Source organism: Mesoplodon densirostris, chromosome 3 (assembly GCF_025265405.1).
Source record: "Mesoplodon densirostris isolate mMesDen1 chromosome 3, mMesDen1 primary haplotype, whole genome shotgun sequence".
Taxonomy (NCBI): Eukaryota; Metazoa; Chordata; class Mammalia; order Artiodactyla; family Ziphiidae; genus Mesoplodon; species Mesoplodon densirostris.
The window spans coordinates 136592211-136616718 of record NC_082663.1 but is presented as its reverse complement, the minus strand read 5'-3'; the positions used below and the strand labels follow the sequence as shown (position 1 = coordinate 136616718).

General features: G+C 41.4%; 1 protein-coding gene across 1 annotated transcript in view; it reads right to left on the bottom strand.

Moving 5' to 3' along the window:
- Positions 1-24508, bottom strand: part of ITK (IL2 inducible T cell kinase) — a 65691-nt gene that overhangs the window by 5435 nt on the left and 35748 nt on the right. Inside the window, exons 7-15 of the mRNA XM_060092099.1 lie at positions 23514-23579; positions 16154-16208; positions 7180-7262; positions 6017-6150; positions 5554-5628; positions 3776-3947; positions 3164-3380; positions 2186-2250; positions 1986-2104 (exon numbers count right to left, since the gene is read on the bottom strand). Coding sequence (XP_059948082.1) covers positions 1986-2104; positions 2186-2250; positions 3164-3380; positions 3776-3947; positions 5554-5628; positions 6017-6150; positions 7180-7262; positions 16154-16208; positions 23514-23579 — 986 coding nt within the window. The remainder of the gene's footprint in view (positions 1-1985; positions 2105-2185; positions 2251-3163; positions 3381-3775; positions 3948-5553; positions 5629-6016; positions 6151-7179; positions 7263-16153; positions 16209-23513; positions 23580-24508) is intronic.

Here is a 24508-nt window from a genome sequence, read left to right as displayed (position 1 = left end):
AAAAAAATAGTGCAGTTAATTGGGGATAAACCTCAAAATGCGTGACAAAGCCCAGTGGCCTTGAGGCAGGCAAAAGCTCTCTTCCATCCAGGTTTCTGTTTCTGAGGTTTGCCACCCCAGTTTTCTCATCCCTCTATTCTGCTTTCATCAGTCAGACACTTCAGATGACATATCCTAGGAAGGGATGGACTTTAGCTCAACCCTCTAATTATAAGATGCAGCAGCAAAGTCCTAGGCTGACAACCTGTGGCAGAATAAACCCCATTCCAAGTCAGCAGGTGAATGTGACAAAGTGGCCATGGCTGCAAACATCTCTTTATGGGACACCTGGCTTGGTGCAGCATGACCCGCCATACCGATAGAGAGTGGCCACACATCAGCCGTACCCTTCCTAGTTATATGCACTGGGGAAAAGAGAATGGGAGGTTGCTCAAGCACAGTTTTTGTTCTTTTAAGTTCATTCTGTACCTTCAATTTGACTAACCAAGTCATAGTTAGGCCTGTTGAACAGGGTAACTACTTTAAGGAACAATTTAGAAGGACTCAAAATCAAAAATCACTTGGTTGTTGGAAATGGATATTCTAAAATGCTGGAGAAGATTAGTTAGTTCTTCTCCTAAGAGATTTAATTAGCCCTCTTCTCCCTGGTTTCTACTACTAGCCAATATATTTGGCAAACCTTCCCTTCACATAGAAGGACAACATCAAACTCCAAACTATTCCTGTCCGAAGTAGAATCCTTCTTACAATCCAAGTCAAAGAGGTTGTCCAGTATAGTTTTGTGTATACATTAATATGCAAAAACTATGGCTTAGAAAGACAGGACACATCAGCAAGAATAATTAGTACTTTTTGCCACACCAGCATCATTCATTCTGTCTTTTCATTCTTGCCCATTTGCACTTATAAGAAATTCTAATTCCTTACCATGGCCTGCCAATTTCATTGCCTACAGTTCTCCCACTAAGTCAGTACCCCTTTTCTTTGGACACACCAGACTTTGGCACTTGCTGCTTCCTTTGTTAGAGACACTGTTCCCTGGACCTTCAAATGGAGACAGCTCCCTCTCATCATTCAGCTCTCTGCTCAACAGTCACCTCCTCAGAGAGGCTTCCCGGACCGTGCTATTTAAAACAGACCCTCCAGGGCTTCCCTGGTGGTGCAGTGGTTGAGAGTCCGCCTGCCGATGCAGGGGACATGGGTTCGTGCCCCGGTCTGGGAGGATCCCGCATGCCGCGGAGCGGCTGGGCCCGTGAGCCATGGCCGCTGGGCCTGCGCGTCCGGAGCCTGTGCTCCGCAACGGGAGAGGCCGCAGCGGTGAGAGGCCCGCGTACCGCAAAAAAATAAATAAATAAATAAATAAAATAAAACAGACCCTCCCTCCATTCCAGTTCCTCTCTTTCCCATTACTCTTTTGTTTTATTCATAGCACTTACCGCTACCTGACTTTATCTTATACACATATTTGTTAGCTTGTTTACATGATTGTTGCTGTCTCCCCTTCAAACTGGGCTCCAAGAGAATAGGAGCCTTTTCTATCCTATGTACCACTGCTTTGTGAGCACCTAAATTAGCTCCTAGCATGTAGTAGATGCTCAATAAATCGTTGTTGAATGAATGGGTAAAATACTTTATCGAGAGTTAAATGTGGGAATAAATGTGAGAATAAATATAATGTTGAAAAAAACATGATCCCTGCTCTCAAGGGCTCATATTCTAATCTCCTGACTCCAGCTTTTGATGTCACAGCAGCTATCACCAGCATCCTGTGTTTGCTTTTATTTTTGCCCCTATTTCAAACATGTCCAAGAATAGATACAATAATGAGGGCCCCTTCATTCCTTTCAGAGCTGTTTCTACAGACTCTCAGTGGGACGCCCTCACCATCCAGTGTTCAGGGCAAGTAAGGCTGCCTGAATTTGACAAATAAAACAGCTGGCCCTCAGTCCCAGGTCATGTGGGAGTGGGGCCAGAATGACACTTACCAAATGACCACACATCCGACTTGCTGCTATAGCGACTGAAAGAGAAGACTTCCGGGGACGCCCACTTCACTGGGAATTTGGTGCCTGAGGAACTGGTGTACTGGTCATCAAGGACGAACCTGGGGAGAGAGATCGTCTGAGTGTCCTAGTGGCCTGCATCCCATTCCTGAGACTTTGCCGGCACCACAGGTCCGTATTACCTTGTCATCCCAAAGTCGGACACCTTGATGACCTGGTTTTCTCCAACCAGACAATTCCGGGCAGCCTGGAGCAGAGACAGGCAAACGAAAGGGAAAGGAAAACTTGGTGGGTAATCAGTAATTAAGGAGTCTCCTATAATCACAGTCCTTTGCTTTTCCATGTGCTGCTGTGCAGAAGCAATGAGGAGCTTCACAAATGCTAATTAAGCTTCACTAGTGCCTGATGGAAAGTTGAATGTTAAGATCCTTTAACATGATGAGTAAATCTGGTCTTTCATCTTCATTCCTGGGATCCTAATCAGAAGAAAAATCCATGGTGTTGTGTAACCAACTGTAAACTCCAGTGCAACCTGACGTTAACCTCAGGGATGATATGAAGAAACTGTCACCCATTTGACTAAAATAAGAATGTGTTGAAGTTGCTAATTCTCTTAAAACTATTCCTCAGTAAGGCTGATACATGGTCCCTAATTCGATTGGAAGAGCCCTTACCAAGAAAAGATCCATGAGTCTCAAATTTTAATGTGCCTGCAAATCCCACAGGGGGACATGTTAAAATGAATATTCCCAAGCCTCAACCCCCAGAGATTCTGAGGATGGTTCTAGGATCACCCCAATGTGATCCTGGCAGATCCTTGGATAACATTTTGAGAAACATGTGCTTGTCAATTTCTTTCATTTTTACCAAGAGGAAAAGGAGGCACAGAGAGGTTAAGAAGGAGAGGCTGTTAGCTTTATTTAGAAAGAACGTAAACTCCAATTCAGAGGGTGAAAGAGGTGGGGCTGGAAATAGAGCCCAGATCTGAGTCCCACGAGGACATCCCACAGTGGGTGGAGGAAGGAAGAAGTTGAGAGGGGAAGGAAGATGGCTTATGCCTTGGTATTGATTCATGCATTCCCAGTCTTCGTAGCTCTACATTTCAGTGGGACATGCGCCTTCACCCTGGACCTGTAGGGGTTTGCCCTACACCCTCTTACCAGGTCTCTGTGGATGACACAAGCCTCTTCCAGGTAGGCCATGCCCTCACACACATCCAGGCACATGCCCAGCAGGGTCTCTGCAGCAAAGAGCCCCCGCTGGCTGCGCAGGTAATCTGACAGGCAGCCGTGTTCCATGAACTCAAACACCAGGCAGATGGGGGCTTGCTCCAGGCACACTCCATAGAGCTGGACCAGCTTGGGGTGAGAGAGTTTCCTGAAGAAAAATGGCAAGGGGTGAGATGGTCTAAGTTTAGTCTCCCCAAAATACACTCCCTCCCCCAAACAAAAATATCTCATTGAGCTGAGATCTGAAGAATGCAGGGACTCAGCTGGTGTATGCAAGAATGAATGAAGGCCAGTGTGGTTGGCATGTCATGGAACCAGAGGAAAGATGGGCAGGAGATGAGATTGGGGAGTGGGCAGGGCCAGACCACGGTGGGCCTTTTAGACCACAGTGAGGAGCTCGGAGTTATTCTCCATACCATGGGAAGCCATCGCTGGACTTGAGCAGGGAGGTGGCACAAGATGGCATCAGAATGGTATTCAAAGAGCATAGCACAGAACATCCTTCCCAAGGTATCTCTGCATACTCTTGTTTTGGCCACTCACATCATGACTTCAGCCTCCTCGACGAAGTCCTCTTCTGACATAGCTCCTTCCTGAATGGTTTTGATGGCCACCTTGTCCCTGTTGAGCCAGTAGCCAAGATGCACCAACCCAAACTGCCCGCTACCAATCTCCTGCACAAAAGTGAGCTCTGAGGGATCAATCACCCATTTCCCTGGAAGAGAAAGAGTTTTCCAAAGTTGGCAAGCAGTAGATATGATGTATAGGACTCCCAGGAGACTATATAGCCCTATACAGAATGTTAGCCTATTGTTAATATAACTCAAAGATGGCAGATGATATAAGCCTGTATACCTAGAACTATAGACAGATAAAAGTATCTTTTTTCCCAAATAATAACATAGAACATATATTGAAAGCCATGAAAAATGTGCGTGGGGACGATTACATGGAAAGAGAAAGGAGGATGGCATTAGTTGAGATATTAAAGAAAGTCAATGAAAGGGTTCTAAGGTCCCAACCATTTCCTATACCTGATTGAAAAATTTTTATTGTCAATTTTCACATAGAGCAAGTTTTATTTGAACTGGTCATTCATTCATTTATCCATCAAGAGCATCCATTATGTACATAGCACTTGCTAGGCTTTAGCAGGGGTTAGGGATAAGGTGGTAGATTCCAAGAGGACTGGTACAGAGGTGCAAGCCAGCACACAGTCTCGCAATAGGTAGGGTTTCGATAAATGCTCAAAAAAAGAATAAAAGGGATCCGAGTCTCAATTTTCACACTGGCAAAAATGAGTGGGTTCATAAAATGCTATCTGGGCTTCCATCCAGCATGAGCACATTCGGATTCCACAGGTATTAGAATTATCTTATTTTTATAAGGAGACTGAGGGGCATTATCCTTTCCTGATGCTTGGTCTAGTACCATAAACAGTTCAATTTCTATCTCTTTGAGGCACAGACTCAACAGAAAACAGTACCGAGCACCTACTGTGTGCAGATATGGTGCTGGTTAGGGATGGAGAGCCCACACAGTGTTTCTCAAAGTATCACCCTTTAACCCCTGTGTCAAAATCACCTAGGGCACTTGTTGAAAAGGCAACCCCAGGACCCCACTGTCTGAGACTGTGTTTTGGTAAATGTTGGGTCGGGGCTGGAAGTCAACACTTTTCTTAAGCATCCTATGTAACTTTGATGCACAGTGAAGCTTGAGAACCACCAATCTAGAAGATATAAAATGAAAGGTACACCAGCCTTCTCCTCGACCAGCACAGTTTGGACCAGGGGATGCAGGCAGAAAATCACAAGTGGGTGAAACGGTTCCACAGGACAAGAAGGAATAGTAGGGCCTATGGCCCTAGAGATGCACGCCCTGCCTAAAAGCATTCAAAAAAATTTAACACAGTGCTATGCAGACAGACATTTCTGGATGCTGCTAGCTTACAGCACTTGCAATGGACCCATACCTAACAAACTAGATGATACAGAAGTTCTAGAAAATAGGCAAGAACACAGTACTATAGCACTGGTTTCTAATATTTTTTTCTAATAGCATTTAGTAGAGTGCTGTGTACAAAGTAGGTGTTCAGTAAACACTTCATTGATGAACTGTCATCTAAAACCAATAGACATTGATTTGACCTAGATAAATGTGCATACGTATAGATGTAATCTTACACACATTGTAAATGTTCATTTATGCACACCATCTCCAGAGATCATTTTACGTCTGGGGAAGTCCATTCAGAATTTACCCCAGACCTCTAGGGATGTGAGTTAGTGCAAATGAATAACATTCCCAAATGCACTACTTACCATATCTCAGCCCTGCCGTGACCGGGGCTTTCTGCCTCCAGGAACTAACTGGATACCGGAGTCTAGTGACTAGGCCTGGGTTGATTACAAAGTGAAAGGCAGTCATTAAGAGTTTTATCATAGCAACCATCCAAGTCAAATCACCAGGAAAAAATATAATCCAATGCAAAAGCTATTTTTATTCTGGAAAACAAATTCCAAAGCCCAGTCACTGATATTACATTTTCCCTGAGAAGAGGTATAATATCACAGGTGGGCAGGTAGTGAAATCTCATGATTCCAGCAGCAGAATTTGCTAATGAAGAATATGTAATATAATCAAATGTTTGGCATCCTTTTCTATTTGTATAGTTATTATTTATGGTCAGTTTGTCTGAGATGAAGAAACCCAGCTGGGTGTTTGTCACTTTTCTCCAAGTTCCCCTGTGAGGGTCCCCCTCTGGCCTTGTCCCTTAGAACTCACCTCCTCCATTGTGTTGGTGATAATTGACGAGGAGAGGGATGGAATCAAACACGTACTTTTCAGCCACGTAATATCGCTTGGGGTTGTCATTTGTTTCTTTGATGTGATAGTGCTTTATACAGGGGTTGTTCTCACTTAAACAAATGAAACATAAATGCAGTGATGATTAAGAGGCAACGTTTAGAGACAGAAATGTCTACAGGTAGCAGATTCCTATTAGCTTTGTTTTCTGCCCTCTCACATGGATTGCAGATATATTTCAACTTGTGTGTCAGTCTTGACAGGCTGGCCTTGGCTGCTGTATTAAGAAGGACTCTGAGGCTGCATCTGGACTCAGGATTGGTGCCATGATGGATTGGTGATGTTTCTTCCAAAACCTCAAAATGGGCAGTCGTCTTGTATGGGCCACATGTTTGCCTTCCCTGCTGTGTGGATTTAACTAATCTTCAGCATATGTTAAGGAAGCATCTTGGCCCCTTCGTACTTATTTGGCTTTGTATATCAGAGTTAACATAGCAGCCCTGACTGCTATCCTTAGAAAGGCCTGCTTGCAAGATTGGCCCTTGGCTGGCTTCTGAGAACTTAGATTTCAGGAGGGCTCTCACCATTCTCTGACTGATAAGGATGGCTCCCTATACCTAAGTTGTTTGTATAAATAATGTGGCTTATGCTCAATGCTTAATTTTCTCCTGGGAGTCTGGAATTTTGCTATGTGCTAGGCAGAGGGTACCCAGGTGACAAGCCCCCAGTGAAAGGATCTGTAAGGTTCTGGCATGTAGTAAGGACTCAATAAATGGTGGATAGTTTTATTAGCAGAGCCAGAACTAGAATTCATATTTTCTCACTTGCAGTCAAAAGTATCTTTTCTGTTATTCTTTGGATTAAATTATAAATGCATCAAATACAGGACCAGGTAGTTTATTTCTTTAGAGCTTTGTACTCAGGGATGCCAACTGGGAAGACAACCTGGCATCCAGCCCTCTAGCTCTGTCACTTTCTAGGTAAGTGACTTCAGTTATGTTCTTAATCTCCCTAGCCTTGGTTTTCTCAGAGGGATCAGGGAAACACAGTATTTCTAGGGACTGTCTGACTTTCCTGTGTGTGGCTCACTGCTCACCCACCTCAGGACTGTCTCTCCCCACTTTGCTGAGTTAGCACCATACCTTACGATGGCCTTGGTGAAAACAGACACAGTGTATGTCCCTGGAGTCCTGGAATCTCGTACCATGAAGGCTCCTTCTTTGCCCTGGAAGGGTTAGAAAGAATGGAAAATCAGCGATCCCAGGAAACCAGGCTCGTGCATCCAGCTTCACTTTCTTGCCTGTGAAAGGAGGAAATACCGTAGGCCAGCTTGGCACAGAGCAGCCTTTCAGCTATAATGGCTACCGTTCCATTCATTCATTCCAGAGACGTTTCTTGAGCTCCTACCATGGTTCCAAGACTATTCTAGTGATGACATAAGCAGTAAACGAAGGCAAACAGACATAAGCTCTGCCCTCTTGGAGCTCATTACAGATATTGCCCAGCCTTCACCACAACATTGCAGTCTAGATGTTATTATTTTCAATTTCCTGATGAGGATACTGAGTGCTGCAGAGCTGAAGTGACTCTCTTACGACCTACAAATATAGGTGGCAGACCTGGGATTTGAACCTTGAATGTGGCAGGTGAGCAAAACCTTTGCTCATTCTACTAGTCCATGGTGCCTCCATTCAACAAACATTAGAAGCCATTTCTCCGTTCCCCACAAGGGCACAAAACTTCTGTCTTGGAAGCTTCATCAGTTTCTTAATGGGAATATATTTTGTAGGCCCTTTCTCAAGTGCTGATTTTGCTGCAGGGCAAAAGGAGAAAGAACACGAAGCTGCTGGTTGCATGAGGGAAGTGGAGAGAAGGGGAAGCCCTCAACATATACCCTTCACCCCACTGACAATTTTGCCAGTGCTGATGAAATAAGTACTAACAAACGGGGAGACCAGTTTTTTCAGTCCTGGTAGGAACTTGAAAGTCTTAACTCTGTTTTTTGAGTACTTTGTGTCTAAGGCTCTGTTCCTACCCACCTGTCAATCTGTGCTGGTGATATTTGCAAAATCTGTTGCTATGGTTTGCTTAACTTAGACACACTAAGGGCCATAAGTGAAAGCCAGAGAGAGAGGAACCTCGTGTGGTGGGCATACACTTGTTGTATATGGAGCAAAATATACACAGTTTAGAAGCTCTTCCACCCCCTAATCCCAAAGGTGGGTCATCTACACATACAAATAATACACAGATGGCCATGCTAATTGTTTGCATCCTAGAATCTCAGGGTTAGAAACGACCTTTTAGAAGACCCTAGAAAGGTTCTCTAGCCCAGGGTTATCCCAACCTCAGTACTATAGACATTTGGGGGGCAGTAATTCTTTGTCATGGGGGCTGCCCTGTCATCATAGGATGTTTAGCAGCATCCCTGGCCTCTATCAACTGGATGCCAGACACTGTCACATGTTCCCTGGGGGACAAAATCACCCCTGGTTGAGAACCACTGATCTGGCCTAACTCCCTAAACCCCTGTGCCCCAAACTGTTGGTGATCACAATCACCTGAAGAATCTAAATCACAGAACAAGACAAAAGAAAACAACGACTACGAGCTGTTTGCTATGCTCCCTCCCACCCCGCCTCCCCATACCTACACACTTGGAATCTCCAGGACTGAGGCCCTGGGACCTGAACTTTTAAAAGGCTTATGGACATCCAGATTTGGTCTCCACTGAGTCAACTGAAAATGCATTTCTTATTTATAACAGTCCTGAAGAGTAGTCCCTGTCGTCTGAAAGAGCACTAATAGTTAGAAAGTTCATCCTCATGTAGACATGTAACCTGCTTCCTCTGCCTTGGCCCTAACCCTGCAGAGGGGAATTTGGGGGGGACGGTTGGCCCTTACATCATTGTGCATTCTTGCCAAACTTAGAGGTTACCACAACAATTTTGTGAGACTCCCCAAACTCTTCTTCTCTCTGCTGGGAGATTCAAGAGTCTATTTTGAAAGTTGAGGGAAGCGGAGGGTAGGGGAGTTGGATGAAGGTGGTCAAAAGGTACACATTTCCAGTTATAAGATATATTCTGGGGATGTAATGTACAGCATGGTGACTACAGTTAACAATACCGTATTGTATATTTGAAAGTTGCTCAGAGTAGATCTTAAAAGTTCTCTTCACAAGAAAAAAAATTGTAACTATGTATAGAGATGGACGTTAACTAAAATTGTATTAATCATTTTACAATATATACACAAATCAAATCATTATGTGGCACACCTTCAAATTATACAATGTTATAGGTCAATTATGTCTCACTAAAACTGGAAAAAGAAAGGAAGAAATTCAAAGCTGAGACCTGAATCTTCAGGTCTCTGTTGTCCACCCTTGACCTTCCTTTCTCAAGGTCGTGAGCTAGGGCTGCCCTGGCTGTTGCCTGAAAGCGGGGGAAGAATTGAGGAAAATACAGAAAGCTGCTACATTTCTTTTTCTAAGATGTCGTAGTACTCTAGGACAGTCCTAGTATTCTGTCTTTGAACACACAGAATTTACTTTAATGATTTTGTATTTCATGAATTTTTTGAAATTTAAGAAAATGAGTTGTCAATCTTTCTGGACCAATAGTACAACCTTATGCCCATAGTTAGCCTCCCACATTCTCTACAGTGTGCTCTCTGCATGACCTTGGACATGGTGAGGACAGCAGAGAACTAACCAGATTCTTATTTTTGTCTTCTCAGATATGAATGTAAACTGTTTATCCAGTGCAACAGTAAACACCCTTCTAACTTTTGCATGCAAATTGCCCTTTTAAAAAACTTGATTTTCCAAAGACACAGACCTACTTGAGAATGGACTTGAGGATATGGGGAGGGGGAAGGATAAGCTGTGACAAAGCGAGAGAGTGGCCTGGACACATATACACTACCAAACATAAGGTAGATAGCTAGTGGGAAGCAGCCGCATAGCACAGGGAGATCAGCTCGGTGCTTTGTGACCGCCTGGAGGGGTGGGATAGGGAGGGTGGGAGGGAGGGAGACACAAGAGGGAAGAGATATGGACACATATGTATATGTATAACTGATTCACTTTGTTATAAAGCAGAAACTAACACACCATTGTAAAGCAATTATACTCCAATAAAGATGTAAAAAACGAAAAACAAAAAAACCCCTTGATTTTCCAAAAATTAGATTTTCCCCCCTTTGGGGTCAGTAGTTTATTCAGTTTCTGAAGTAAAGGTGATCTATGTGACACCAAAAACTCCCAGATTAGTTCATTAGATTTTAAAACAGCTTTTGAAGCCTAATTTAGATAACATGAAATTCTCCTCTTTTAAGTGTACAAATCAGTGATTTTTATCAAAATCACAGAGTTGTATAACCATCACCAGAATATAATATTAGAATATTTCATCACTCCCAAAAGACACCTCAGTATCATTTGCACCCCTGCCACACTAATATGACTTCTCTATAGATTTGCCTATTCTAGAAATTTCATGTAAATGAAATCATATAATATGTGGTCTCTTATGACTGGATTCTTACTCTTAGCATATTGTTTACAAGGTTCATCAAGTTGTAGCATGTATCAGTACTTCATTCCTTTTTATGGCTGCATAATATTCCGTTGTATGGATTACGCCACATTTTGTTTATCTATACATCAATTGCTGGGCATTGGGGTTGTTTCAACTTTTGGCTGTTGTGAATAATGAATTTGTGTCTGGCTTCTTCTACTCAACATCATGTTTGTGATATTCATCCATGTATTACATGTACCATCACTTGTCTTCAAAATTTCTCCCCTTTTGCCAAATATCGAAGCTTTTGCTCTTGCCTCACTGAAATGTGATGGGTTAAGTTCAAGACAGGAAGAAACTAAACTTTAGCTGAGGCAGACATTATCTACATATGTAACTTATTCTAAAGGGAAGAAACATAGACCAAAAAGACCCCAAGTTTATCAACTATCTGTGAAGAAGGGAGTGGTAATGTCTCTTCTATTTAATTAAGAATGTTTTGTTGTTGTTATTCTTTCAAAGAAACCATTATTATTTTTTTAAAATTTGTGATTAGAGAGGGGCCCAACTGTTAACAAGAGTAAACTGATTCACAGACATCAGACAAAGTAGAGGTAAAGTTTTCAGTCAGCTCTGCCGAGGACGGGAGGCTGGCAGAGCTCTTCCTCCATCGTAGTTGCTCTAGGTGGCATTCAGTGCTGGTGACAGGAAACTCTGGTTTAGGGCTGAGGCAGCGCAGGGTTCTGAGGAAAAGGACGCATCCGGCATGTGCCTTATCACCTACTTCCTGCAAGGGGCTCAGAGGAAGTCACAACCACCAAGAACGGTGGAGTCTAAAGGGTCTCTGCTCCTGTCATTGCCATGCATAGGGGCACTGATCTGTGCAATGCAGGCAGGGTAGGTCAGGGAGGGGGCTTGTTCCCACGGGATATAGTCAAGGTCTCACTTTACCTTTTACTATTTTATCTAGAAAAATAAAGATGTAACAATAGAAAAAAATCATGCCAAGGGGGTAAAATACACGGATGGGAAGTATAGGGATGGGAGAATAGAACTTAACTCATATATTCCCTTACTAACTGTGTGTGCGTGCATGTGTATGTGTGCGTGTGTGTGTGTGTGTGTGTGTGTGTGTCTATGAAGAAGCGTTCCTGCTCTAGTCCAGGCTATGCCACTGATTTACACTCAGTTTACTCCCCTGTAGCACAAAGGGGATGGACCAGATGTTCTTTAAAAGGAATTCTAACTCAGTCTATAATTCTATCAATACAGATGTTTCCTGATTAAATGTAGGAGCTTCAGTTTTCTCAGTTGTAAAATGACTTTTGCAAGATGGTTGGGAGAATTAAAGTGCATAAAACAGTTCCTGGAATATAATACCAGAACAAGGACTATTAGGACTATCATTAGATGTTAGTATCACATGCTATGGTATACCATCTGTTAGAAGTATTAATGCCATTGTCTGCTTTCATCTGAGACATGTTGACTGTTAGGAATTTACTCCTTTCTTTCTGTCCATATGATTTGAAGGGCACCTTACAGAAGATAATCTTGCTACACAGGGTAGGTTATTGTGAAAAAGATGGACTGATAACTTATAGCTTGTTCACACCGCATTATAATTTAAGAGTGTCTCTGACAGATAGCCACTCTTCATTCTGGAGGTGGTTCATTTCTTTTCTTGAAAAAATCCTGGTATGGAGTCAGTACTGTATCTTTAATAACATCTTAGAATCATGGAAATATGATAAACCAATGTCTTAGATAAGGCTTCTGCCCAAAATTCAGGCCACCCAACGTATGCAATGCTGTAAAGTATAGAGTACCTGCTGGCAAGGAATTCACCCTCTACCTAAATGTGTTACGACAGAAGAGAGACTGCTGAGGTCCGAGGCTGAGTGAAAACAGAGCCACTGGAGATGTCATGACATTGCACCACAAGGGTTCAAAGGTGTGGAAAAACCACATTCCACAGCTTGTGGGAGGGAAAGCCTGAGTGGCTTCTTAGAGGAGGTGCTATCCGAAGAATTGATAGGACACAATAGGAGATATTTTCTGTGGTTCCCAAACTTGGGTAAGACCCAGAATCACCTGGGTACCACTTCCTAAGCTTCTGACTGGTGAGGGCCGGAGTACTGGAATTTGTATTTTTTAAAAGCTCCCCAATGATGCTCATGATTAGCCAGCTTCTCCTACAGCATATTTGTTAATTTAAAAACACTTCTTAAGCATTTGCTATATTCATTCACTCAATAAATATTCATTGAGCAACTACGTTATCATAGGTACAGTTCTGGGGTCCTGTGTACAGCAGGAACAAGGTAAAGGGTTTATATTCTAGTGGAGAAATATGCATGGGGCAGTATATCAGGAGATTTACTTAATAAAAATAAAATAAATCCATTTTTGGTCAATAATAATGAATCAATCAATCTTTTAAGGGTCCTATAATTGTTAGATAAGGAGACACTAAATTCACCCCTGAAACAATTCAGCTGATGTTTCAAAAATCATACAATATAGGGACCCACTGAAGTTTGCCCTTATATTACCTAAGGAGGCAAAGAGGATTTGGTGAAGTAGTCTAGAATATTAATAAGGAGGAATGTTTCAACTGCCCTAGCAAGCAGAATGTATTTGTGTCTCCAAAGAACTGCTGTAAAATAGAAATCATCTTTTGCTAATCATTAATGTGGGCTGTTTTAGGTGCTCCATGGGCAATACTTCATTAACCAACGTGGGATTGAAAATAACAAAACTGCACTTGTTTAAACTCAGTATAATTCTTATTTAATTATAAGTTCTTATTGGTTAATTTAATAATTTATTATGTTATCCAATAACATAGGTGCTGAGTGGGCCACATATGCATCACAAGTTTGACTTGAAAAAATATAGGTTCCCACAAACTAACCCTGGAGAGTCTGATTCTGTAGGTCTGGGCTGGGGCCTGGGAGTCTGTATTTTTAAAAATTTCCCAGTGATTCTAATGTGTGATATTGGGAACCACAGGAAATAATTGTGTTGAGTCGAGGTGGAACCAAGGAGAAACCAGAGTCTAGTAATGACTCAGCTTAGTTCCTCTTTCTCCATGAAATCTTTCTAATTCTTCTAGAATATTCTCAGAACTCTGAGGCCACTGAAAGCCTGCTGCATATGCTCAGTTTTTCTTAGATTATCCTCTGTTTCTTCTGAGTTTGTCTTGTTTCTCAATAGAGTCTAAAGCTTATTGAGATCAAAGACCCTGTCTCAAGTATCTCTATGTGCTTAGATCTGTGCTCAGCAAAATGGTAAGGTATGTGAGTTTATACTGAGAAATCCTAATAAAGGAAATGGTGCAGATGTCATAAAGGCAACAGATGCTGATTGAGACGGCTGACATCATACAGACTGCCTGTTCTGCATCCGTCACTGGTAAACACAAATAGTCTTTTGGAAAATCCACAAACTGGACTTGCCCTCTTTTTTTTTTTTTTTCGGTATGCGGGCCTCTCACTGTTGTGGCCTCTCCCGTTGCGGAGCACAGGCTCTGGATGCGCAGGCCCAGTGGCCATGGCTCACAGGCCCAGCCGCTCTGCGGCACATGGCATCCTCCCGGCCCGGGGCACGAACCCGCGCCCTCTGCATCGGTGGGCGCTATCTTCCCAGGTCTCCTTCTCTAAGCTCACCCCTAGCCACTGTCCAAACTGGTAATGGTCACCGGTTTGGGTGATCAACTGTCCCAGTTTGCCTGGGACTGAGGTGCAGGGGCTCTGGGGCCATAGGACTCTCAGTTTTAAAACTGGAACAGTTCCAGGCAAACCAGGATGAGTTGGTCACTCCAGCTTCATTCCATCCAGGAGAGGTTTGCAGTTTAAGATTCTTAAAGATAGGAAATACCTTCAAACCATAACTGGGAAATGGCAGGAACATGAAATGGCAGGAACAGGGCTAACATTTTGGCACAGAGAGACTGATGCCTCCATCAACCCAGGCCTACTGTTTTCTGGTCTCACTGGTGAGGCTTGTGTTGGGTGTGGGTCATTAACATCATGTGAATATTAGATTAACCTGGAGAGATTTTCCTCTAAATTACGAATGCCTGGACCCTACCCACTAGAGGTTTTCTTCTTTTTTAACATCTTATTGGAGTATAATTGCTTTACAATGGTGTGTTAGTTTCTGCTGTATAACAAAGTGAATCAGCTATACATATACATATATCCCCACATCCCCTCCCTCTTGCGTCTCCCTCCCACCCTCCCTATCCCACCCCTCTAGCCCATTAGAGATTTTGATTTAATGAATCTGGGCTGGGACCTGGGCATTGGTATTTTGAAAATGTTTCCCAGGTGATTTTAATGTGCAGACAGGCCTGCGAACCACTGCTCTAAGCAAATACGCTGATAAATTGATTGATTTCCCTGTAGAAAGTTTTCTCTCAGTACCTCCATGCGTTTGGTTTCTCTGCAAGGGCCCTAAATGTGCAATTTTCTGTGCTACTTTAAGTGTGGTGTATGGTTGGGTGCCAGTTAGCAAATTGTTACTGGTCCACCACCAGATAAAAAAAGAAATTGAGAGTAAGCATTTAGAATCTTTTTATAGCAATCAGACAGAGTAATTTTATGTTTAATGAATCTAATACTAATAAAAAATTGGACTTGCATTTTTTATGTCTTTGCTTCTTATTTTTCCTTTTTTTCTGATAATTCATTTTTATTGTATTTTACAAAATATAAGTCTGTGACAGATTGGGAATTAAAAACCAACCACAAAAAGTAGTCCATCACCACAGGTACTTTTAGAGGCACTGTTTTAGAATAACAAATGATCTTCTGATCCAGGAAGAGGTTTTACCTTGCATGCCAGTCAATTGATGGCAGCATCCTGGAGCACTGTTTTGAGAAGGATCCCAAAGCCATGAACTCTGATCAACTGTGTCAGCCACAGGGCCAGGAGCAGAGAGTGGCAGTATGAGTCTGGGTAATTGTCATCCCTGATTTAGTCCAGTGCTCCTCTTGTACTCATTGAGAAACTGAGGCCCGGAAGGAAGAAGAGATGTTTCCGAAGTCACACGCTGAGTTGGAGCCAGAGCAGTGGCCAGGACCCAGTACTTTCCTCACTACACCACGCCTTCTCTCCCTTAATCCTGACACCCCTGTGTAAGGTCAGTCCTGCTTCCGGCACCGTATGGCTCTCAAGAAGAATGGTTGCATGAAAAATAAGTTAAAACAAGTGGTGTATTTCCTCTATATCCACACACAGCCAAACCAGGCTGAATCTGAAGCACAGGCACCCCTGACCCAGCCAGAGATGCAGGCAAGGAAGACCAGCACCACAGCTCCCCAGGGCCAGCCATCACAGCCCGAAAGACCACCCACGGAAGTTGTGGTCACGGTCACACGTGAATACCAAGGCCTTTGATCCTCTCCAGGTTTCTTATACTGATGTATGCTAACCCTGTGAACCCCCAGAAGACTTTTACCAGACATGGACACCACTGTCAATCCAATATGTCAACTCACTGCATTAGCACAAAGCACAGCATGGCTGAAAAAAAGTAACACAATTCATTTTATTTGAAGTTCAAAGACAGTTTAAGGAGACTTACTGTGTCCAAAAGAAGTTTCTCAGCTTTGTCTCGGCTGATACTCTTATTGTACCACCTGAAAGCAGGAAAAAGTCATAGATCAATGACATTTTTAAAAACTTCATTATTTACTTATGAAAGATAATTAATGCCAGAAAAGTTTTTGTTCTTTTTGTTTCTACCAGTGCTTTCAAACTCAAAAGCAAAAGCATGAACCATTTCCAGGTAATAAAATGTTTAATTGGAACAAATGAATCAGAATTGGTGAAATGTGGATAATTGTTGAAGCTGGGTTTTGGGTACATGGAGGTTCATTATATTTTTCTCTCTATTTTTGTGCATGTTGGAAATTTTCCACATTAAAATTTTAGAAAACATTTATCTTCTCCTCTATTTTGTAAGTCAGTGGGTGGTTATTAGCAGGATGATGCTAGGGCAGCTGTAAAAATTTAATATAAATTTGAAAGTGTAGCAAATATCCTTTTAAAACAATTGCAGTATTTTCCTCTGTAAGACTGGTTTTCAAGATCTTCTGCAAAATAATTACATTTTTTTCCCAGCTGCACAAAAGCTCCTGCACAAATGACATTGACAGTGTCTCATAAGGCTAGTTTATCTTTGTAAAAAATGCAAATGTAGAAAAACCTTAGGCATTCCTGTTATTCCTTGTCAAAGGAATGCTAAATTTATTTGCTGAAAAAACTAAAAAAATTTAATGGATGTAATCTGCTAAAAGTAAGGTAAACATTCACATATTTTCTACTTTTACAAAGCGAACTAACCTGAGATTGAGCTTCAAAGTTGGTTTAAAAGGAAAATGTGTCACAGGGTTCATTTGATGACACGATATTGTTTAATTTTGTGTTTCTGATTTTATCATACAGCTGTTTTAATTTCTTAAGATTTCTGGCTTATTTTCTCAGGATAAGTGTCTCATTTCTTCTCTGGAGAAGTTTTAAAATCAAATTTTCTATAAGTAATTTGAATAATAGATTAAATGTATAAATAAAAAAAGAAAGTAGAGATACTTCTTGATTTTTGCTACCAAAGAATAGATCTTAACCTGAAATAATTCATGTCAGACACCTTTAGGAACCAATGCAGTGTGAAGGAATGATTTGGATAATGGGGAAAAGCAAATCTAAGTACACTATGGGTTCAATGTCATTTTTATAGTTTGATTTCATTAACATATGTAGTGCTAAAGCTCTTCTTCATACATCTGAGCATTTGAAACTAGCAGTCCAGCTCCTTGCCTGGCTGGCCATTAATCTGTATGTGTGGTATATCATACTCAAGCAAGCAACAACAGATGACATGTAACATAAATGCAGTGTAGTATCATTCTTGGAATTTTAATGAATGATGACTCTAAACTAGAATTATACAAGTTATACAAAGATGCTAACTGACTTTTCATAAAGTTTCCATTAAAACAGCCTCGATATGAACTTTGGCTTCCTGAGTATGCCCTGATTAGTCTCTTTTGCATTAGCTGTAGCTAGGCTGAAATCATATCTCTGGTCAGTGGACTCTATCAGAGTTTGCTGGGGGGAAAACTCCAGCCATACTCTGGTGAGAACTTTAAGACTGCAAAGAATATTTAGCTGATGTGTAGCTCACCTATCATGTGTCAGAAAGTGTTATCAGCAGGTTATGGGACTTGCCCAAGGTCAATAATGAGCTAGTAAGGCGTAGCCAGAATGTGAACGCAGCCATTCTGGCTCCAGAGTCCATGCTCTTACCACCACCATAAAGAGCCTGTAACTATCATATACCAGGGACTTAAGGAAAAACAATACCAGGCTCCCTCTCTCCCCCCAGAAAATCCTAGTTTGCTATGCTGTAGCCCCCAGCTCTACAACTTTCAGGGGTTACACCTGTCAGATATAGTTTTTGCGATCTGCAAACTCCTAAGGAACGTAATCTTTGCACTATTTATCATGTGCATGTTCTCACATGGGTCCTTCTTTCCCTATCTATATTTTAATACAAAAATTTAATGTGTAATGTATAAGTTTGAAAGAGAAATGAAATGGAGTGAAATAATTTATATTCTTTTACTACCCATACTCCCTGTGTCTTCTAAAGTAGAGCTCTTCAAACTGGAGCATGTCCAAACAGGAGCATTATTTTTATAATTTTGTTGTCTGGTGAAAAAACAACTAAAAAGTGGTAAAAAAAAAAAAAAAAAAAGAATGTGAGTGGTTTTTTAGGGTTGCAGTTTTTCAGTGTTGTTAACACTTGAACCATATCCTGGCCTCCCTGTCCACTTATTAGGTTAGAGGAGACAGAATGATCATCAGTTAACAATCAGTTGTGGAAATTAATAAGCCCGGGGGAGAGAAGTTCTGGGTGGGGAAGCAACACCACTTACAAAACTTGTTTGGTTATTTGAGAGTAGCCACAAATAAGGGAATTAGTGGATTCATCTGAGCTTTTTAAAAAAAACTGTTCTAAATTAATTGGATTTACAATGTTGTGTTAGTTTCTGCTGTACAGCAAAGTGAGTCAGGCATACATATACATATATCTACTCTCTTCTAGACTCCATTCCCATATACGTCATTGTAGGGCACCAAATAGTGTTCCCTGTGCTATACAGTAGGTTCTTATTAGTTATCTTTTATATATAGTAGTGTGTATATGTCAATCCCAATCTCCCAATTTATACCCCACTTTCCCCCTTGGTAACCATAAGTTTTCTACATCTGTGACTCAATTTCTGTCCTGTAAATAAGTTCATTTGTGCCATTTTTTTAGATTCCACATAAGAGTGATATCATACGATATTTCTTTCTCTGTCTGACTTACTTCACTTCATCTGAGCTTTTGAACGCATGCAACTGGATGGTACTTTCCAACTCAGTGGGCTCTTAGAACTTATTTAGTTGAAGCCTGACAAATATGCTTCATCTTATGTGTCAGCTCTGATCAGTTAGTGCTGGCTTCCTGGAGCTGTGTGGCCAGTCTGAGCTCAAGGAGTAAGAATGTCACTATCTAAGAGTGGTGTCTGCCCTGAGTTCAGGCACAGGGAGGGAATGTCAGCAAGAGTGCCACGCTTTGCTTTCCTTCATCTTACCTGACCCTTCAGTTTAAGGAAAAGGGATCTGAGATCCAACCTGGTGAAGAAACTTGCCCAAAGTCATGTCCCCAAACCACGGCAGGAGACCTGAAGCCAATCAACTTACCAACCCATGATCATGTTCCTGGGGTACAATTTTGAGTTCTTATGCAGATATCTAGACAATGTTAAGTTCAAGGAAAAAAGTAATCATATTGGGCCTTTTTTTCTTTGGTATACCCAGATATAATAACTATCTGGATGCTTGTTTATGAGTCATTTAATTATCTAGCTACGATTCCATATCTGAAATGCAAACTGACAGAGTGCAGAATAGAGTTCACAGACTGTTTTGTTTGCATGCTGTAGTGTTTCATTTTAAAAGTGACTTAAGGGCTTCCCTGGTGGCGCAGTGGTTGAGAGCCTGCCTGCCGATGCAGGGGACACGGGTTCGTGCCCCGGTCCAGGAAGATCCCACATGCCGCGGATAGGCTGGGTCCATGAGCCATGGCCGCTGAGCCCGCACGTCCGGAGCCTGTGCTCCGCAACGGGAGAGGCCACAACAGTGAGAGGCCCGTGTACCGCAAAGAAAAAAAAAAAAAGTGACTTAAAATATCTTCAAGAGGGGGAATATACCTTTTTTGTGCCCCAAGCTCCAGTATTCCCTATGGCCTTATACTCTGTTGGAAGTTTGAATGTGCCCCTTCTACCATAAATGAAGAAATTCTGATTAAAAGTAAAAAACCAAAACAAAAAGAAAACTTCCCAGCCTAGTGATCATTTGAAATAAATACCTAATTTTTTCTAAAGGTGTTGACTGTAAAATAATAAAAGAATTTTATTCTTTAAGCATATCTCATATATTTCATTACAGTTTGAGTGTTCTTGGAAGTGATGACTCCTGTTAGCTGAGGGAGGGGCTTCTCTTACCTACTTGATCAAAATGAATCTCAGGTTGAGAGACTCTTCAGAAAATGATAGTTCTTCACTATAGAATCTGTTAGAATTTCAGGAACAAATAACTTGACCACATTTGAACTAATAACACAAATGAGTTAATAGAAGGTTTCATTAGCTAGCATTCTTCAACCCTGGTATCTTAAGCTTGATGAGTACTTAAAATTTTATCTCTAAATGATTTTGAACTTAGAGAAAAGTTGTAAAATACTGTGAAAGAACTCCCACATATAGATGAACCAATTGTTGATATTTTACACATTTGTTTTACATTCTGTCCAGATAGATAGATAGATAGGTAGATAGCTATAGATAACTAGATTTTTTGAGCCATTTGAGAATAGACTTTTACCCCTAAGTACTTCAGTATGTGTTTCTAACAAGTAGAATATACACTTGTATAACCATAGTACAATTACCAAAATCATGAAATTTAACATTGATACAATACTATTACCTAATTTTAGACCTTATTCAAATTTTATCAGTTGTCTCAATAATATATTTTGTAACTTTTTTTGGTTTGCTTTTTTATGGTTCAAGATTGATCCAGGATTACTGGTGCATTTAGTTACCCCATCTCTTCAGTTTTTTAACGTGGACCAATTTCTCAGCCTTTCATGTCTTTCATGATATTAACATTTTTGTAGAGCACAGGGCAGTTATTTTGTAGACTATCCTCAGTTTGGATTTGTCTGTTATTTCCTCATGAATAATTCAGGTTATGCATGTTTGGGCAGCAATGTCACAGAAGTGATGTTGTGTCCTTCTCAGTGTATCACATCAGGAGATGCACGGTGTCTGCTTGCCCCATTATTGATGTGAACTTGGATCATTTAGTTAAGATGGGATCTACCAGATATTTCTTCTTTGTTATTAGTAAGTGGTTTGTGAGAAGATACTTTGAAACTATGTAAATATCAAACTTTCACCACCTATTTGTGACACTCATTGATGATTTTTGCCTGAATCAGTTGGTACTTTGAGTTATAAAATGGTGATTTTTAAACTTTATTGTTCCTTCTACATTCATTAGTTGGCATTTTGCTGCAAGAAAGAGCTTTTTTCTCTTCTTGCCCATTTATTTATTTACTTACTTATCTATCAAGCTATTTATTTATTATTGATTTTTTTATTTTACTCAGTGGATTGTAGTCCCTTACTGTCATTATTTATTTTGATACTCAGATTATCCCAGATTTAATCAAAAGGAGCATTTTTAAGCTGACTTCTGTGATCTTTCAATATGTTCACATTATTTAACAAAAAAATATTGGGGGGTACTTCTTTACTTTTTGATGCATCAAAATGTTCCAGTTTCATCTTTGTTCTTTCCCTGCCCTGACTCTGAATCCCCAAGCCATTTCTCCAAGAAGTCCTAGTTCTTTTTAGTGGGAAGTGTTATTTAAAAACCAAGATCTGGGGCTTCCCTGGTGGCGCAGTGGTTGAGAGTCCCCCTGCTGATGCAGGGGACACGGGTTCGTGCCCCGGTCCGGGAAGATCCCACATGCCGCGGAGCCATGGCCCGTGGGCCCGTGAGCCATGGCCGCTGAGCCTGCGCGTCCGGAGCCTGTGCTCCGCAATGGGAGAGGCCACAACAGTGAGAGGCCCGCGTAGAGCAAAAAAACAAAAAAACCAAGATCTGAGTGTACACATTGCTACTGTAGTATTATTGTTTCTGGGCCTTCCAGCAGCTGAGCTAGGAAATACATGTACATGGTGAGTACATTGTACTCTACACTTGAATTTTATTGAACATTAAGTAATTCCATTAAAATTATATCCATGTGGGGCTTCCCTGGTGGCACAGTGGTTAAGAATCCGCTTGCCAATGCAGGGAACACAGATGTGAGCCCTGGGCCGGGAAGATCCCACATGCTGTGGAGCAACTAAGCCCATGCGCCACAACTACTGAGCCTGCACTCTAGAGCCCATGAGACACAACTACTGAAGCCCATGCACCTAGAGCCTGTGCTCCACAATAGGAAAAACCACTGCAGTGAGAAGCCTGCGCACTGCAACGAAGAGTGGCCCCCACTCGCCGCAACTAGAGAAAGCCTGCACACAGCAACAAAGACCCAGCACAGCCAAAAATAAATAAATAAATAAATAAAATAAAATAAGTTATATCCATGTGAACTCTTCTTTTAAATGCCAGCTTGAAATAAACAACACAAGCTAAGCAGATATTTAATACCTATATTTTTGTCTGCTATCTTGGTATTGGAAATATGGCATTAAACCATGTTTTAAGTCAGTTTGTATTTGATCCAGTGTTCATGGTGTTTTTTCCTTCTCAAGTAAGATAAATATTCCTGGGATTCCCAGAAGAACCTTTTCCTTTGACCACAGTTATGTGCAGGCATCTGAAAATCATCCCTTAGATAAAAGGGGAGATGAGAACACATACCCTCCCCCTTCTATTTAAAGTGACCCTCGGGATTTCCCTGGTGGTCCAGTGGTAAAGAATCCCCCTTACAATGCAGGGGATGCGGGTTCGATCCCTGGTCAGGGAACTAAAATCCCACATGCTGCAGGGGGCAACTAAGCCCATGAACCACAACTACTGGGCTCATGCGCCTCAACTAGAGAGCCTGCGGGCCGCAAACTACAGAGCCCAAGCACTCTGGAACCCGTGCACCACAACTACAGAGCCCATGTGCCCTGGAGCCTGTGCGCCACAACTAGAGAGAGAAAAAAACCCGCACGCCACAACTAGAGAGAAGCCTGCACACTGCAACGTAAGATCCCGCATGCCGCAACTAAGACCCGATGCAGCCAAAAATAAATAAATAAAATAAAGTGACCCTCGGGCTTCCCACGTGGCGCAGTGGTTAAGAATCCACCTGCCAATGCAGAGGACACAGGTTCGATCCCTGGCAGGTGTAGATCCCACATGCCGCAGAGCAACTAAGCCCATGTGCCACAACTACTGAGCCTGTGCCCTAGAGCCCGTGAGCCACAACTACTGAGCCTGCCCGCCACAACTACTGAAGCCCGCATGCCTCGAGCCCATGCTCTGCAGCAAGAGAAGCCACCGCAATGAGAAGCCCACGCACTGCAATGAAGAGTAGCCTCCGCTCGCCACAACTACAGAAAGCCTACGCGCAGCAATGAAGACCCAACGCAGCCAAAAATAAATAAATAAAATAAATAAATAAATAAAAATACCTTTCTAATAAAAAAGAAAATAAATAAAGTGACCCTCAACTGTTTACTTAGGGATCAGAGTATGGGGGGAGAAGAAAGCAGATCAAGAAGAGAAAATGTCTGGTATTTTAATAATCAACCAATAATTCACTCCTAATGTAAGAGGACTCCTTAGCACCATATTTTTGGAAAACACATAAAATATCTTACTCGTAGGTTTCCAGGTTATTTGGAGACTTTTCCACCAGATAACTGCTTGGTACGTATCCTTCATGCCTGTTAAAGGGAAATTAGTGTTTAGATTAATGTAGAACTAATTTCACATCTCCATTTCATAGGTTTAATCAACTAAAAGTCATTTAAAGATGAAGTCTCATGTTATTTAACATTTGGGATAAGACATTTTAAAATTTTCAAATAAAAGAATTGCTAAAAATAACAACCTGCTATCTGTTAAAGGCTATGTAGATTTTACCACTAAAATATGAATCATAATAAATAAGAAGTGGTTACTTTAATAGCTCTGCTTGCTAATCTCTTCATTGTGAAATTTCCTCTGTTGGAAAAAAGATTAATGTTCAGTCTCTATTTTCTATTAGGAAACATTTGTGTGTGTGTGTAATAATCAGTATTTTTTCCGCTTTAGTGTTAGTGTTTTACAGTCGGGAAACCAAAATAAATAAAACATAAAGAATTACTTGCCAACCACAGGTCCCAAAAGATACTGCCAGTCAAACTTGTGAGCTTTTAATTCAAGGCCTCCCTAATATTTTTTGTTAAATGAGCTCCTTCAAACATAAATGGTAAAACATGAGAAAAAAAGGATAAAATCATGCTGGATTTGGGGTTGGGGGTTTCTTTTGAGCAGGAATAAATTGTGTATAAACAAAGACATATGGATTAAGAGACTAATAAGAACATCAAAATACCTTACACCTGTGTGTAGCTTTGTACTTTTCAAAACACTATCGCATTTAATACTGCAAGGTGAGAACAGTGTCTCCTTCACTCTCTAGGCCTCTGACTCCGTACCTGTAAAATGAAGGACCTAACCTAGATCCCATGTAAAATCCTCCAGACCCTGCAATCTATAAAAAGATGTCTCATAACTTCTTGCTGTTTACTCTATCACCTGTTTTAATTTTTGTATAAGGCCATTTTGTAATCTAGTGACTTATGTTTTTTTGTTTTGTTTTGTTCTTTAA